General features: G+C 44.1%; 1 protein-coding gene across 1 annotated transcript; it reads left to right on the top strand.

The window, feature by feature from the left end:
• Positions 1–10,341: 10,341 nt before the first annotated feature.
• LOC8026690 lies at positions 10,342–17,751 on the top strand. The gene is made up of 4 exons (XM_040220397.2): positions 10,342–10,548; positions 13,565–13,617; positions 13,788–13,828; positions 17,603–17,751. Exons 1-4 carry the CDS (start codon positions 10,342–10,344, stop codon positions 17,677–17,679), a joined length of 378 nt encoding a protein of 125 aa, XP_040076331.2. The 3' UTR covers positions 17,680–17,751.
• The last annotated feature ends 491 nt before the right edge of the window (positions 17,752–18,242 follow it).

The raw sequence follows: 18,242 nt of genomic DNA, 5'->3' as shown, positions 1-18,242 counted from the left end.
AACAGCGTCTCGGTAAAGATCATGGCCTGGGGGAGGCTCTGTCCCCCACGGATCTCACCAGGGGGGCACGAGCCCCAATGCCCCCCCCCCGGTAGTCTACGCCCATGGTCTCCATCATTTCTTAAGGTAGTTTGTCCTTGTGACGGAGCATCACTGTCACGTTGGTGAAAAGGGGTTGGCATCCGCAAACTCGGCAAGGCATCGCGAGGAAAGTGTCAGTGGTTTTTTCAAAGAACTGTTGTGTTCTCGTAGTCGTATATTGAGGTAACGCCTAGTCTGTCCTATATACGCATGCCCGCAAGAAAACGGAATCTTTTATACCACGCCAGTGACAAACTGCATTCCGTGTTTGATGCTGCACCCCACTGCGAGACATTGGATCGTCTTTTCTCGCGTGTTTGTTGTGGAGCATACTGAGCTGAGCTTGTGGCGGGTGAAAAAAACCACATTCTCATCGTATCTCTAGGCAATTTTCTTGAGTCCGTGGCAAAGGTGGTGGATGTACGGTATGACTGAAACTTTCTTCTTCTCTTTCTGCTCGAGGTCACGTTGCTAGATTTTTGGACCTGTTTTAAGGTGTTTCACCATATTTTTGCAAGCTGAAGAGATGACCGAACTAGGATATCCTGAATCCTTGAGCCACTGAATTTGGGACATGAACCTGGAATTCAATTTGTGGATGCATGTGCTTGTTAAAGCAGTCCTCTGACAGGAAAAAGCAATGCCTTGTTTGACAAGTTTGGAGTGAGCTGATTGAAAGTTCAGAAGACTTTTCGATGTTCTGGGCCCGGACTGTAAGACCAGCACAGATGATCTCCCCCCACTTCAACAAGGAGATCCAAGAACTGAATAAGGTTCTTTTTTGGGGCTTCATAGGTGAATCGAAGCCCTAGCCCTTTTTCCGTGAATATCTTCAGCACATTGTTAAGCATCTGATAGAAATTGGCCCTCTCAATGAATACAAAATAATTCTCCATGTGCCTAAACACTCTTTTGGTGTTCTTCTCCAAGCAGGGTCCCAGATGCCGATGGATCCAGCCTACGTATGTTACTGAGCACAGGGGCTATCCTCAACACTATGCATACTCTGAACTTCTATACATACACCTTGTCCTGCCATCCGATGAGTGTGGACTTCAAATAAACGGACAAGCATTCGAGAAAGTCTTCTATTGTGATCCCGCATCACGTCCTGAAGTTGCTTTCGTCGTTGTGTTCCATTATTCATTCCTTGACACTAACCGTCATGTGGCATGGAATAATATTCTTCAACATCGATGCGGAACGCGCTGCATCTGTTTGGGTTTATGACGTTTAGAAAGTCAACAACCGCCTTGGAATGGGGACGCACATTGGGTCTAAAATATGTAGGGGCTCGAGGTGCCTTTGCAAATATCCCGAAACCGCCTGTAACCAAGAATCGCGTTTGGACACTATGGTGCGGAAGGGGACTTTTTTCTGGCTTATGGGATTTGCCGCGAAAAATGTTTGATGTGAGATTATTTTCTTTCTTGGCTCCTGCAACAGCACTGGTCAGGTTCAGTTGGTGGAGAAGCTTGATAGTGCGATCCTTCAGCTTGACAGGACGATTAGAGACTGCTCTTATGTTTTTTAGTATGGCTGTTGTCCCTTTTTGAGAAAATGTGCCGTCGGGCATGATGACAAAGCAACCTTTTTTGTCGTACAAAAGTGTGTTCATGCTATTGGACGCGAGAAAGTCAATCATGTTTGCTGGTTTTACAGTCCCAGAACAGCGAGGGTCTTCTCAACTTTCAATCAGCCCACTCCAAACTTGTCAAACAAGGCATTGCTTTTTCCTTTCTGAGGACTGCTTTAACAAGCACATGCATCCACAAATTGAGCTCCAGCTTCATGTCCCAATTTCAGCGGCTCAAGGATTCGGGATATTCTAATTCGGTCATCTCTTCAGCTTGCAAAGAAAATGGTGAAACACCTTAAAACAGGTCTAAGGATCAAACAACGTGACCTTGAGCAACGTGACCTTCTGCCCGCCACTTCAGTATGCTCCGCAGTCAACAAACGCACAAGAAAAGACGATCCAATGTGTCCAAGTGGGTGCAGCGTCAAACACGGAATGCTTGCGTAGAAGGCGTGGTATAAAAGATTCCGTTTTCTTGCGGGCGTGCGTATATAGGACAGACTGGGCGTTGCCTTAACATACAAGTACGCGGACACCACAGTTTTTTTGAAAGGAACCGCTTACACAGACCTCGCGATGCCTTGCCGGGTTCGCGGAAGCCAACCCCTTTTCACCAACACGACAGTGATGTTCCGACACAAGGACAAATTACCCCAAGAAATGAAGACGTACTACATAACACAAAAAAGATCCTCATGTGTGAGCCAGCCGACAGTGACTTGGACGAGCAGCGAGATCAGCGTTTTGCATCTTGGGCCGGTTTCGTATGGAGTGAAAGAAGCGCCAGGGGCATGCCTGCATGCGAGAGCAGCAGCAGCATGATGTGTATTTTTTCGTTTCAACAGAAACAGTTGCTAGTTCAGCGCTTGTCCTGTGTTTTCTCCTCCGTCTGCCCCATGTCCCAGTCGCACTGCAAGTTATGATGAACTCTTACCAACTCGCCCAATTGTCTATTTTGCTGTGTGGCATGTTTTTTTGCCAACTAGTGCTGGCAAATGTTCATCACGCAGTGATGTGCCTGGTTTGGCATGCTGCGAGCATGTGCTGTGCCCTGGACATAGTTGGAGTTTGACGATATCTCTCACCACATCAACTGGTGGCTGATGCAGACCCGAATACATGCCGACGAATTGGTTGTCGCCTAGTGCTGAATGACCGGTGCGTTGGCTTATGCTGGCACGCTGGCCACGAATTGCACCATGGACGGATTGGACGTGAGCTGTTGCTCGTACGTGTCTATTCCATGGGCAGTGCTCGGCCGCGACGCGACTGGGCACTGGTTAGTATGCTCCTGTGATAGAAAAGAAAATGAAATAAACCATTCTTTTTAGATTTTACATTGCAAATCACATTTCAAACAGCATGACATACCTCGTGTGTGCTAGTTCTCTTTCATCCCAATATGCGGTTTGTAACATTTGATCCCAATATCGTTTAATGATCCCTTTAAAATGAATGCATTTTGCTTTTTTGTGATTTGGAGTTTATAAGTATTTACTGTGTTGTGCTATGCTCATGTATTCAAAGGAGCGGATGGCATAACTGTGCGTCTGTACATCTGGGAGCTCAGAAAGATGAAGGGAATTTACCTTTCTCACAAAAGGAAAGGGAACCAAAATTGAGCGTTTCTTTTTAAAGTTTAGTGTTGGCTTTTAAGGGGCTTTTATTTCATTAACTGGCAAGTATTAAACACTATTTTCTGACAACAGCGGGAAGCTTCAGCATTAAATTAATGCCTAACAGTGCTCTGTTATATCTGCAGAGCACTCTCTCTGTACCTGTTTCAACTCCCAGGCACAGAATACTGTTCCAGGGAAAGGCTCTCTACAAACCTCCATCATATTTACTAGTGCATAAGGGTAAGAAAGCAGCCATTTTATTTTGAAGCTAGTGGTGCAGGTTTTTCGGGTGTCTTTGAGCCAGTTATATTCCTTCTTTCTCAGACCTTTCTGTGCATGCCAAGAATGTCCATAGTAGCCCATTCAAAGAGGAAAACAAAACCAAGTGAGTTGCGGCAGCCCATGCCTATAGTGCCGAGGTTATGTTGAGTGTGGGCTGTAAATTTGCCTTCTGCAATTAAGATGGTATCCGAGTTACTCTTTTTTGTAGCCATAATTTTTTTAGAAATATGTAAGTTAAATATATACTTTGTCTTCACAAGTCTCTATGATACCCATGTTTGTTGGGGATGTCAATATATTGCCAGAAGGCTTTGGTAATGCATTGCTTAGTTTTAAAGTTAGCCAAACTCAACTTTATTTCATAATGATGTTGTCAGAAAGAATCTGCTATTAAAAAGGCATATTTTAATAAGTTTGTAATATTAAATCCATCGCGCTGTTTTATGTTTTATAATCCTATTGAGTCTTGTTCATGGAAACAAAACTATTGTAGAATACCGTGCATCCGCCCATACCACATTAAGCGCCCATACCCCAGTTTGCAAGATCTGAGAAAATATGCACAGTACATTTATATGTAGAATTGTATAACCAGACAAGTGCCCATCCCCCATTTTTTCATGATTATCTCAAAATTTTGAGGGGGCACTTGCTTGGTATTTTACGGTAGCCAGTTTCCTACTTTCATATAAAAAAACAAAAAAACATTAGAAGCTTCTTTTTTAACAGAACAGAATGCTGCCCACAAAATAGCATAAAAGAAGCACCACCAGGCAGTGAAATGATAAATTAACACGGGACCATAACTGAAAGCTTCTTTGAGCGGCATCAAACAGATAATATTGCCATGCACTTTAATTTGAAACCAAACGATTTCCACTTAAATCATTTGCTCTTTTTCATATATATGCCTGACACCGAGGTGGCATTACTTTTAAAATGCAACAAAACAATGTTTACTGTTATGCGTTCAGAGTGAAGATAGCACAATTAATTGCTTTGACCTTTCAGGTTTGGGTCACCTGGCCATCGACCATAGTGTACATGTGTCCCAACGAACTTATGATACGAGGCTGACTTTTTCATTCAGCTCTTATATCTATAAGATTTTATTGCAACCATCTTTTTCTTTCGTGGCACGAAACAGGGACCTGCCTCAACAGTTTTCAAGCGACAGCCGGCAGACGAGGAAACGCATGAAGTCCGTCGTACGTAGCACCCCCAACCTCATCGATGCCGTCAAGGAGGAGATCGTGGACCTGCCGTCTGGCAAGGTTTCTAACAAGAGTCCCAACTCTGTAAGCAATTGCTTGGGATGTGAGATGAGAGATTTATTTGCTGAAACAAGAACGTTGTGAGACCGGGCCCAAAATGACTCATCAATAAGGACGCCTAAGCCTACGAACTTGTGAATGTGAAAGCATGATTATCGTTCTTCTGCTCCCTTAGTTTCTCTGCGGTGAATCGGTGTGGACGGCCACTTTTTGCTACTACCGAGGTTGCAGCCGCCAATGATATAGATGCCTCAGGCGCCACCATGATCCTCGGTGCCCGAAAGGCGCAGAAGCGGCTGCAGGCCTTCCCCCCCGGCAGCGCCTGACACGAGAGCGGCGGCCGAGCGCGCGCTCTCGTGAAGTGGCTGCCATTGGTTATCTAGGAGCTGTTTTGCTCAGCCAATGGGAGAATGGGCATTTCTTTGTCGTTTTTTTGCGGTTACAGAACACCACCGGCTATGCTCCATGAGATACCGTATTTACTCGCACAATGAACGCACTCGCGTAATGAACGCACCCCCCCCAAGTCGGCTCTCAAAATTTCGACTTTTTTTTCACTCGCGTAATAAACGCACCCCCAACTCGGATGTCAAAATTTTGACCCCCTCCCCCCACGCGCGCGAAATGAACGCACTTTTTTATCCTGGTGCAGCGAGGTCGCGAATGCATGGGCAGCGTGGGCGAACGAAACGCCTTGCAAAAGGCGTTAAAAATTCGCAAAGAGAAAGATCCAACGGAAGCAAGAAAAAAAAAAACATGGAGAGGAGCTTTTTTTTTAACGAAACAGCTTGCGAAAGGCGGCAAAAAAAAACAACACGGCACTGAAAAAAAAAAAGAACTTTTTTCTCCTTTTTTTTTTTTTTGCACGGCGCAATTTGGTTACGGGGGTCATGCGTCGCGCGCAAGGAGATAAGAAAGATAAGGGGAGAGCCCTCGCCTAAGCCACGCCTAAGCAAACGAAACAACTTGCAAAGGGCGGCAAAAAAACAAAAAAAAAACAAGGAACTAAGAAAAAAAGAAAACAAAGATTTTTTTTTTTTTTTGCACAGCTTAGTTTGGTCACGGGGCCGGGCGCCCGGCGCCGCGCGCAAAGAGAAAAGAAGTTACTTCGATTTTTCAGGATAAAAGGTCCGTTCATTATGCTTCATTATGCCAGTAAATACGGACGCAAAAATTTTACTTTGCGTAATGAACGCCCCCCCCCCCCCCCCCCCCCCAAAAAAAATTTGCATCGATTTTTCGGAAAAAAAAGTGTGTTCATTCTGCGAGCAAATACGGTACAGTTTAATGCTTTCGCATTAAAAAAAAACAAAACAGGCAAGCAGATGTTGGAGCTTAGGTCACGTTTGGGTACAGGAATGCACTCTGCTCTTGGATTTTGAGCATGCAACATTATTATGGTGAGGAGATCTGCAGGAGGCACTTTTTTTGTCCAGCTTGTTTTCCAGAGGGCTGTGTCCTTACCAAACGTGAACTCGGCGCTTTGCATCACTTTGCTCTATCGAGCGCAGAGGGCACAAGTGCTGCATGAGTGTTTGGTGGAGACGTCTGTTCAATCGCCGCTGGCCGAACAGAAGCCAAGACCCAGCCGAATGCTGAAGCGGTGTTTGGCTACATCTGCCGAGTGCTGCGTCAGAAACACAAACAAATAATCCGCGTTGTTGTTGTCCCCATGGGTTTAGTTTTCAACTTAGCTGCTAGGGGTGCAATGGTTGGAGCTCTTCTGCAATAGCTGCAATGTGCCCATGCGTAATATTTACAGAAGACCTCAGTCACAGACCCAGCCTTCAGGGGCCGCAGTCGCAAGCTCACTTCGGAACGCAGGCTCCTTGCAAAGGTGTGATGTCGGAGGTAGTTTACCGTTGCTGGGCGACTCCCATAGCCTCCTGTTCTGTTCCAGAAAAACAAGAAATTCTTTGACGTGCGACATCGCATCAACCGCCAGATGGACTGCGTAACGGCTCGGAAGTTAATGGAGAGCACCGCAGATGCTGCATGGCTTTACCAGGACCCCAGCACAGGCAAGATTTTTTTTTTTTTTTTTTTTTTTTACATTTATTGTTTGTAAATAATTAAATGTCAAGACTAATTTAGTCATCTTAATGGATTACTTCAGTGTATTAAGTCATCTTCATGTAGCATTATAAGCCATCCTACTGCTACATTAAGCCATGTTACATAGGTGTTCAGTACATATGTAGTGTTTTTATTTTAATCAAAAATATGCAGATGACTGAACCATACTCATTCGAATGAATAAAAGTTTACGAAGCAGTTGAAAGACGAAATGTTTGGCGAAGCCAGGATTTGAACTTCGAGTATTTCCAGTCAAGTGTGCTAACCTTTGTACCTTGTCTTTCTGGCGTTTCCTATCTGTCATATTAAAGGGAAACTGAAGGTGTTCTGTATTTGAGGATAAACACCTAAATCGTCTTCATTTGGCCTCCAGGATCACGAATATTGAAATTATTTTTCAATTTGGTGCACGGAAGCTGCAGAAAATCATTTTTAAAGTGCCGCTAAAGTCCCTCTTTCCTGAAGCGTGATGTCATATCGGGAGTTTTCGGAATCTCTGCTCTCGCGCATCTCTAGCGCTTATCAAAGCTCTACGCGCGTACTCTTGATACTTTCAAAAAGGTGAGAAAAAGATGTCGTGACTGGTGTCAGTATGGGGGAATAATATACCTGGCAAGCTTGCAATTGCATGCACTGCCCACACTAGTGACACGCTTGGCAGCCGAAAGATGCAACGACTGGTCGGAGGTTTTTGTGTTTTCTCGCGTTTAGTTACATCTTTGGGGAAAATGAACATGATAATTTGATTCATGGGATAAAATTACTCTAGAATTCACCTCTAATCTGTTTTTATTCAAGAACCCCTTCAGCTTTTTCCTTTAATGCACAGAAATTAAATTGATCCAACCAGAGGTGTTCTGGGTACGAAGCCTGAGTCATTGTAAGAACTATAAAGTAGATGCTTCATCATTTTTTTATACAAGCTGTCATGTTACATCTATATCTAGACATTCAATGAGATGCAAGTGGTTTCCAAGCATTAACTACCAACTTTATTTCTGTTTCTGTAGAAAAGCTCAACATAACCTAGGTTATATCGGCACTACTATTCAGTTTTCTTTTGGATGACAGCAGGACATTGACGAATTCTGCTGAAAGGTGCCAGGAATATACCAAGATGCTATCAGAGTCTTGCATATGTTTGCATCCCATTAATTTTTGTTGTCAAAAATATTTATACTCTCCCATGTATTAAACTTAAGCTTGCCATTTCATGGGCTTGTGTGCACGAGCAGAAACATGGCAGTGGCCAGTCACCCCACTACCGTTAAATTCCAAGAGATGCCCCACCCCCGAAAGATAGCCCACCCCTATTCCGGACTTGGTTTGCTATAATTTTTTAAACATTGAAAGATAGCCCATTCCTATTATTCGTAGGGCTGGGATCAGTGATGGCCTCGGCGTAAATGCGGCTAGTTAGCTATGGTGGGATATACGCAAACAATGCTGACTGGGGAGTACAGATATCTTTGCTTAATTGCCGGAAGGGACACAACCTTACAATAGCAATCTTTTTAACTTTTCTTGATTGTACATTGAAAGTTAGCCCACTCCATATTTTCACCCGATTTGCTCTTGATGTTAGGTGGGCTATCTCTCGGGATTTTGCAGGTAGTGGCAAATTACATTGTTTTTCTTTACTTGCAGAAAGCTTCATAAAGCCCCCTACATTCTTGCCTGCCAAAAACGATTCCCCTCAAGCAAGCTCCATTGCCAAGTAAGCCAGAACATGCTCTTAGTGGACTCCAGACACATCGGACCAAAAAATTGTCTTAAAATAAGTTTATTGGTCACCTTTCCTTTGATGAAAATGTGTATTGGATTCGTTTTCTAAGGGTGTTTGTTGTGTAGCACATTATGACACAATGTAAATTCCAGACCATTGCCTTACATGTATTATATGTTAAGGGTATGTTAAGAGATGACTGCAAACTGCAGACATAGTTGTAGATAAGGAGTGTATGGGGTGGCAATGGATAAAAGTATGCTTGCGATTTCGCACCTTGCATATGCATATAGGGGTAAGGTCCTGTAAGCACTCGTCACTCCCTTGGCTATGCCCCTGGTCACAAGCCATGAATAAGGCATCTGAAAATCTTTGCAAGAGTAACGGCACTAGCTTAGCTCTGCCCCACAACACGTTGCAACTCCAGAAAAGCCAACCACTTCAAAAGTGCACCAAAGGAGTGGGCTCTTATTCATGTACATAGACCAGCCACTCATGATCTTGCAGTAAATGGTGCAAACTGTGAACTGATTAAAACATGGAATGATAAAGTTTAAACCATGTTAACTAATTGTGAGAGAAAGTCTCCTAACTTTTCCACCCAGGGGCGCTTGCAGCAGTTCAGACGAGGAGTTTACAAGACAGGAAGCCACCAGTGGTGCTTGGCTGCCAGCAAGAGCCATTGATTCGCAGCCTCGTCATTTTCTGGTTAGAGGAAGAAGGCGTAGGCAGGGCAGCTCACGTGGTTCAGCCAAATTGTCAAAGCCCCATACTTTCAGGTGAGAAATACCTTTGTTCACTTCCGAAGTTTGTAACAGCTGTGAGGCTTTGCGAGGTGAACCTGCAATCACGTCATTTGGCTTCAAATTCTGGGAGCTCTTGTTCTGGATGCTGCTTTTTTGGTTGAAAATTATTATTTTTTAGAGATCATCGAGCAAAATATTTTTTTTTAGTTTGCTGCCTGTACAATATCTGAAAATCACCTTCTGTATTCCATAATGTGTGCCTCAATAAATCAAGAAAACATAACTCCTCACATAATAATGCATCATTGCACCTATATGCCATGCTGATAGAGTGAAATATTTTTACGATTCAAGTGTGATATTTGTGTAAAGTACCACTGAAAAGAATTTTTTTTTTTTAACTGTCTCGGCAAAGAGGATTTCACCTAACTTGTAGGGCCAGAAAAAGAATGGTACAGAAATAACTCTGTGCTTTTATATGTTCAAGCTGTACCCTCTATCCCTACTTGTTCCATTACACTTGTCCATTGAAATAGGAATGGAAGGGAAATTTTTCCCGTCGCAGGATTTTAACATATACAGGCATAATCACACTCGAGGCATAGTGCAGCATTATAGATTGTACTGATTGGCATATGTGGGACTATATCTTGAATAACTGAACTTGTTTTACTTAATTTTTAAGCACTTGGGAGAAGCGAGAGTAGACCTCGGTAAAGATCTTCACTTTGCTAACTTGCACTGTTCATTCTTTTTTCATTTTTTTTTTGCAAGCCACAAATACTTGATTGGCCAAACAAGTGGGCCACGAGCAAAATCTGATGCATCGAGAATTAAGCAGGAATGACATTATGGCGCAAATAAGCATGATCAGTTCAATCCATTCACCACTTGTAGATTTTTTTTCATGCTCATTGTTTTAAGAAAAGGCTGTAAGCTATTTCTTGCATCCTCTCACATGAACAGTGAAGATGAAGATTCTCCAGATGAGAGGCAAAGTGTGGGCAAGGGTCGTGGATCCACGTCTCATGAGGGAGGCAAGGTGCAGTCACGGCCCCCAACGCGTATCACGGACTTGGTTCAGACCATCGAGTCGCAGCTGCAGAAGCGGCAGCTGCAGAAGCGGCCCCTGGGCTCGGTGAACACGGTCAAGGACGTTGTTCAGGTACCACAAATATGACCGGCACACCGTTGGTATAGTATGCGAACGGTGCCTCGCTCTTGCTCCTGGGAGCTACTGTCGAGACCATTTATAACGAAGTCAGTTATAATGAAATAGCGGCTACAACGTAGCAGTCACGATTTCCCATTCGCTTCTGCACTTCGTTATAACCAAAGTCGGTTATAACAAAATAGCGGATATAGAGAAGTGATTTCCGATTCCCATTGACTTCGTTATAACTAGTCTCGACAGTAGTAGACGAAAAGAGTCTAAAGGAAGCTTGCAACGAGACAGTGACGCCGTGATGCGGCTCTCGGTCAAGTCATTTTCCACACAAACCACGCGTGGAAGCCGTCGGAGAGCGAGTATTGCACCGGTCATAGTTTCTATTAATGTCGGCCTACTCGCGTATCATGCTATGCAAAACGTTCGAGGCCACAGCCGGCACCTATTTCTTTTACATTAGTAGAGATGGAAATCGAAAACACGGACCTCCTTTGTGCGACCGCTTCAGTCATCTCATTCCCAATGGGCTTGCACAATCCCACAGCGAGAGAAGAATAACATGACAACATGTGGGGCAAAAAATACTTCTCGCATAGATTTCAAAGATCGCCGACACCGGTGAAGGATGTCGTCCCGTAATAGTCGCCACGCCGTCATCAAATGCAAAAGCACTTCGGAGGATACACAAAAAACACTGTGGTAAGTCACCGTTGTCGACGCCTTTACTCCGAAGACAGACTTCAGTCTGAGTTTTAAGTCAGTTCTGTGAGTCAAATCATGTGAAAACAAACAGAGCAACGCCGGACGCAAGTAGGTTTTCTAACGTCAAAGTATGAAGCCTTTACTCTGCCACAAGATTGAGGAGCGTGGCCGCAGAAAGACACAGACGTGGCGGTCTGTGTGACGTGGCCACGTGCGATGCAATAGGCCTCCTGCGTTGTGCAGGGGGTGCTGCGAAAAGGGACTTATTAGGACTTCTTTTGGCTAGTACAAACTTGAGCGTCTCAAACTGTCACACACGTAGAAGTGTGCCTGCTCCGGTGCAGAAGGCAATGCGGAGGGCAAGTTCGTCTGCTTCTTGCGCAGGGGGTAGCGGTGACGTCAGAACGCCGAGCCCTGATTGGCTGATCGCGACCCCCTATCTGAGCGTCGTCTGCTCCTTTGCAACGTCGTCTGCGTCTGTCTTACCTTTCCTGCGACTTTCGGAAGTGCAGAGGCCAGATTCACGAAACGATCTTACGCCAAAAATGTACGTAAGACAAAACGTGAGAACAAATTCGTATTCATGAAACAAAATTTTCGGAAGTTTTGCGCAGGTTACGACGAAATCCTACGACAGCTCCGAAGCTGTCTAACGCACTTCTTACGATCAAATCAGCATGGCCGACAGCGTCGCGGTCGCGACGACCCACGGACGTTTATTTCTCTACGTGCGCTTCTCACGCGTCGCGACTTCAAGCAGCAAGAAAAAAGGAAAAAGTACTTGAAAAAGAACACTACGAACAAGAACGCTGGATCCACAAACACCCGGGAAAAGCTCCAACGGCCAGGGTTCCACCAAATGCGACCAAGCGAGCTCGGCAGTTAGGCCTAACAGGCACTCGGCGACCGGCTGGCGTGCTGAATGGAATATGCCCGCGCGACCCTTGTGAACCCTTCCCGTATTATACTTTGATCGCTGACCTCAATTTTAGATTAAGAGGTCAATTTCTTCCTCTTGTTATCTCCTTGTTTCCCGAGGAAACGGCGACTCTCGCCGGTGAAAAAGCGGTGAATCTCCGACAGACGCAGGAAAGGTAAAGCAGCCATCCCTTTGACTAGCAGACGTAAAGCAGACGACGTTAACTGCGCCAACCTGCTGACGCCGTTAAAGAGTGAGGGGTCTCGCCGCACACAAATGGAGGGAAAAAGTATTTGGGAGGTAACTTGCGGACACTAACACGCTCACTCTCAGTTCTTAGCAAGCAAACCTCGGCGCCTCGGGACACCTCGCCAGTGAGTCCTTTGACCTCCTTCCTTGATGCGCGACTGCTAGTCGTCAGACAAAAACAACGTACCGCTCGAGTTATTTCGTCTGCCCTCTCTGAAAAGCGAAGTCGAGTTCGCTCGTAAAGACCTGCACTTCCGAAAGTCGCAGGAAAGGTAAGACAGACGCAGACGATGTTGCGAGCAGACGGCGTTGCAAAGGAGCAGACGACGCTCAGATGGGGGGTCGCGATCAGCCAATCAGGGCTCGGCGTTCTGACGTCACCGCTACTTCCTTTCTTATGCGCAGAAGACGAAAATGAGCCCACTTGCGAGGCATATTGCTAAGAATACAAAGTAACAGCAAAACTTCGAACACCATTAAAGCACAGGTCATAGCTGAGACGCTAAAAGCATGAGCCAAGAGACGCCGCTTCAGGCGTTCCAAAGAAAAAAAGGAAATAAAAAATAAAACAAGAGAGTGTCGGGACGTTATATGTTCTGACATCACCACGCAGAGATAAGAGACGCATCCCCTGGCAATGGTGGCATGAATCTGTCACTTTCGATTGTCTTGTGGCATTGAATCTAGCTGCTTTCGGACGTCCAAAGGTGTCTTTCCATTCTTCAGCACTATACAGAAAGAAAAAATTTTAGCGAAGGCGTCATAAGTAGTGCAAGGCCCAATCAAGTGAGATTGTACTACCGAAAATAAGGGCGCCACAGTTTGTTCAAAGCTTCAGCGCAGCAAGCCTATGCTTGCTTCACCGTCGGTGGCGCTGCCAACGCGGTGCCAAGGCGGACTGGCATGGCCCCTTTAGGTCTTGTACCTTTCCCTGCAGCAACTTTTTGCCAAATTAATGGTTGCCGATTCTTCCCATTGCGGGTGTATAATTTTCATGTTTTGGCACTGAGTATGTAGTGACCCTAACTCAAGCAGATTGGAATTGGTACTGTCACTGCCGGTGGAGCTTAGCATTTGTTTTAGAAGTCTACTGTTTATGCCACGAGCTACCGCATTCAATTTCCTCCGTGTTTCAAAATGCAGGTGGAAGACGTCCCGAGTTTGAATGCGGGGGACCAGAGGCTCCCAGTTTTGATGTAAGCTATTTGAATCACACTGACAAATGGAAATCAAAACACGGAGGTGCAGCATCCTAACCTTATGATTATTCAGAAAGTGCAAAAAATAAGTTGTTTATTAAGTATTGAATAATTATAATAAAGCCCATTCAGCTGACCACAACCAAAATGGAAGCTTTCCTTTACAGACTTCCAAAACGAGTGGACAACATGGCAACACCATCCTCAGGTACGGTTTCTTTGACAACCCTTTTAAGGACAATATGGCCCATAGTTTTGTGATTCACAATGACTGATGCTCCCAACAACTGACTGGCCAGCAGCTTCCCCACTTCGCAGTGATGGGATTGTCACGCCAAAGTGCTTATTCTGCTACCTTTCGCCAAACTTTGAGCTCGGACTTGCTTAACTGCCAGATTGCTATGGTAGGCTTGTGCATATCTTCAGAACTTCCGGTTATAGCATCAAATATTGTACTATATTATTTTAAGTTCTATCAAACACAGAAGTTTCACAATATTTGTCGCATGTGTGACTTATTGTGCCAATCTAGCTAGCTTCGTTGATTGCGCTTCTCACTGCACACTGGTGCACTGCACTGAACCGACAACCGCAAAATCGACATAGCGATTTTTCGTATCTTGCTTTGCCAAGCGCACCTGCATGTCAAGGGGAAAGCACCGTTTCAGGGCAGGACATGACACATGATTTCTTAATAAAGCTGTGGCTATCATATATAGCAGTGGTCTCAAACTCATTTGAGCCTAGGGGCTAGATATCCCACACCGAGGGGGAAGAGAACATATGAATTTGGCCAGTGGCATCTTTAGATTTGATTTGTTTATATGACTGCTCTGGGCCCTGACCTGATGTGATAACAATGATTGAGATGACACCGCCCCGCCAACGTGCTAGCATTTTTCATAAAACCAGAGCGCAAGTACACTGCCGTTCCCGTTGCCGAATTCACTTGGGAATTAACCAAGCTCAACATGTCTCTAAAAAAACAATCGGTTAATTTGATAGCTCTTGCTTTTCTGACGATTTTTATTACGACACTCAAGCAAATAATTGTCTTTTAATGGTGATAATTTTTTGACGGTGAGAACCTTGAGCTCGTAGCTTTATTTTTGGCAGTTTCTCCTTCTGATCAAGAGCTCATGCAACCGAGATGCATCCTTCATTGAATAACTCGCGCTTGCAGCCTAATAGAGGAATTGTTGTACATTACAAAAAGCTGGGAAGCAAAAAAGAAGCAAAAAAAAAAAGGCAAATGAACACAGAAAGGTATAAACCATGTAAATACATTAAAGGGGCCCTGCAATCATATTTAAGCATCTACCTTTTTTGCGGTTTCCACGTCTCTTGGGGTTCGGGCAAGCCAGCGGGCACGGAGAGAGTAACTAAATATCAGCGCGTCATATTTTAACCGGATGGCGCGGAAACCTCCTCCATCGACAAGGGCGACCCGCGGTACCGAAAGCGCGCAAAATGTGACGTCTTTGGTCCTGGGCTTGCCACTGGTCAAAGCCGCTAAGAGCTTTTTTTTTAGTCGAGATACAAAATAAAAGTGTCGCGAACCGTTTCATTTATGTATGAAAGTAGTTTTTGTTCACTATTTTAGATCAGAAAAGAAACAAATGCAGTTTAGAAAGTACGGAAACGAGAAATGACCCTTCGACATACCCGCCACCAAGCGGCGGAAAAAAACGGCGCATACTAGAAAAGGCTGGTGGGATGAGGCTACGACAAACGAGGAGCGTAGAAAGGTCCCGGATATACGCGGCGGCGCTGTGGTCGTATACCGGCTCAAGAATGCGACCGGTTCCGAGTGTTCCGAAGGCCTTCGGCGCGGGCCCTGCTGGCGATTTGGCCATTTGGCGGTGCGTCAGCGCGAAGTGGCTCCCATTTCTGAACTGATCTTTACCCCGTGTTTGCTGTCGTTTGTGGCCTATGAAGTGTTATGCCGAATTAGTGATTAGTCGCGCAGCAAATGCAATGCGAGCTGCCCTGGCCGCCCGCTTCATACAGCATATCCAACACGTGCTTCAGTGGCGTCCTCTCGAGCCGTCGACACGGAGTGCGGCAGCCGTGTGCGCTCGATGAACTCACTACTCCTCCTCTAGTTCAAGGCCACTTAAGCCAGGACCTATGACGTCATGAAGGAGGTTATTTTTTGCTTGTTGTTGTAATTCTAATTTGCCTATAACTTTTAAAATAAAGCGGAATTTGAGAAAAGAAAAGTTGGATTAAGTTACTGCGTTCAGTATGCTCAGGTTCAGTGCAAATTAAAAACCAGTCAAAAAGTCATTGCAGGGCCCCTTTAAGAGAGCAGATCTACTTTTCGAGTGAAAATTAATCGACGACATGAGATCACTATGGGGCATGCCATTCTCCAGACATGGGAACCGGTACTCGCAGCATTTTGCCTGCGGGCCATGTCGCAGCGAGACACGGGCTGCATGTTTAATAGTACAATAGTATAATGAATAGTATAGTATATATTTTCAAATTTGAGATTTAGCAAGGATAATTGAGTGTTGCTAAGATTTTATGGATTGCTTTGTAGGTTTATTTTTTATGTCGACTCTCTTGTTTAGATATTGCTTTTATATGGCTTCATATTTGTTATGGTACAGTGAGGGGAGTACACTAAAACTAAATTAGCTAGTGCAGTGGATGGAATCGTGGAAACAACTAACGGATTCGGTGGGATTGTTTCTTTTTTTTTTTTCTCACATGCTGCTTTGTTATAAGTTCTGCCTTTAACATGTTATTGATGACTGCAAATGAAACTCCGAAGCTTTTCTTTTTATCCGATTTAATTGTAGTTTCATTAGAACCTTATTATCATTTGAAAAAAACATCAATATGGGTGCACTAAATTATTTCAACGTCATTGGAATGGAATATACTATTTGCTTTATCCTTGAATCTGTACTGGAAGTAACTATGCACTGCAGCTCATACTGTCATTCATAAATCAGCATCTTGTTGCAATGTTTTTTGCTTCTGCTTCTGTGTTCGAAGGAATCAAATTTACCGTGCAACTGCTGCTTCAAAGGAACTTTTAGCAGCTCCATTGTGACTGTCATGTTCAGAGTTGAAAAAGGGTTGTTAACCTATTTTGCAATGAATGTGATTGAGATTGATAATACATGTACTTTGGAAAGATCAGTGTGTGCAATGTGATCTCACTATTTGTAATGCATATTACTCATTCCAAATGTTTTTCAGCCTATATATGATACTAGCTGAACAACCATCCCATCTAGTGAATGTTTCTATTTCCTTTACGTTGATTTATATGACCGCTATACCAGTTTTCAAATTATGTATAGAAATGCAACAACTAAGAATTCTTCCCCCGCAAAAAAAGAAACTGTATGAGCCTGCAAACAAACCCTCCTTTGGACCTCAATATTTGTTTTGGCAATGCGATACTGCTGTCCCAAGTACTACTGTGAGCACCAGACTCGGCGTAGTGGTTGGCACAACAACTCACATGAATGAATAATCAGAAAATACAAGTTGTGCAGACCTAACCATGAGCTGGTGCTGAAACACCCTGGAAAGGGGCACTCCAGACACAGTCAAGTGTTTCATTGTTCCATACAATACGCATAGCATTGTCAGAGGTGCTGGTGTGAGCGCAGGGATGTCATCTGTGCAAGCCCTTTTGCAAATAAAATGCTGACTAAAACTATGCAATAGCTCTCTTAAACATTCTTTACTGGTCATATTAAGTTTCATAAACCTAACCTGTATCTCCATTGGAAATGAAGGAGCTCTGTTTTACGCAAGTCGATAAGTTATGCTACAAAGTTTGACCAGACAAATTCAAACCCCTTAAATGCACATTTGAACATTTCAGCTTTCTGAAATGAGATGAGATTTCTAGGAAGTATTTCATGGCATGAGAAATAAATATTCTTGATATTCACATTGAAGCATCAGTGGTTCTAATGCATTTTACACATTGCATCTTTCAATTCTTACACAGGTGTTGGCACAAGGAGAGAGACCTCCCCTTCCCAGAACTACAGTGAAGAAGACCTCAGTTTAGAGGAACTAAGCTGAAAGGTCACCCAAGTGAAAAGCTGGCTCTTAGAACTCATTTAATTGCTCAATAAATTATCTTTTTTTACAGAACTCCTAGAGTGCAATAAGATCTTGCTAGTTTGGACTTTTACTTGGCACAAAAACAGAGGCCATTAAGTTAATGCTACAGTGGGACAGCAACCTCACGCAGGGGATTCTTCGCAAGCATGATTACTACCAAAATGCTACCGTGAAATACCGAGGAAGCGCCCACTCAAAATTTGAAGATAATCACAAAAAAATGGGGATGGGCACATATGATCATTTATTTTACATATATATATGTGCATATTTTTTCCGAGGTTTCAAATTCTGAGGGTGGGCGCTTCATGTGGAATGGGCGGATGCACAGTGTTCTATGGTAATACAAGTTATTGCATTCAGTGTTGTTTGCATTAATCTGGACAATGCATAGTCACTGAATGTAGCAATGGAGAATGACTAGGAAATTCCAAACTGCGCAACATCATGTCTATGTTGTACCTCTGGCGAGAATGTTTCCTTTTTAACATACTAAAGTTGGAACATTGTGAAAGGTGCAG

This window comes from Ixodes scapularis, unplaced genomic scaffold (genome assembly GCF_016920785.2).
Source record: "Ixodes scapularis isolate PalLabHiFi unplaced genomic scaffold, ASM1692078v2 PGA_scaffold1__304_contigs__length_218370807, whole genome shotgun sequence".
Lineage (NCBI taxonomy): Eukaryota > Metazoa > Arthropoda > Arachnida > Ixodida > Ixodidae > Ixodes > Ixodes scapularis.
The sequence above is the reverse complement of the archived record's forward strand: the minus strand, read 5'-3'. Positions and strand labels throughout refer to the sequence as shown.

What these genes read in the sequence shown, in the direction of transcription:
- LOC8026690 (XM_040220397.2), top strand. Translation starts at nt 10,342, where the DNA reads ATGAACAGTGAAGATGAAGATTCTCCAGATGAGAGGCAAAGTGTGGGC. An exon ending in CGGTCAAGGACGTTGTTCAG is followed by an intron (nt 10,549 to 13,564) that starts GTACCACAAATA and finishes TTCAAAATGCAG; the next exon opens with GTGGAAGACGTCCCGAGTTT. An exon ending in CAGAGGCTCCCAGTTTTGAT is followed by an intron (nt 13,618 to 13,787) that starts GTAAGCTATTTG and finishes TTTCCTTTACAG; the next exon opens with ACTTCCAAAACGAGTGGACA.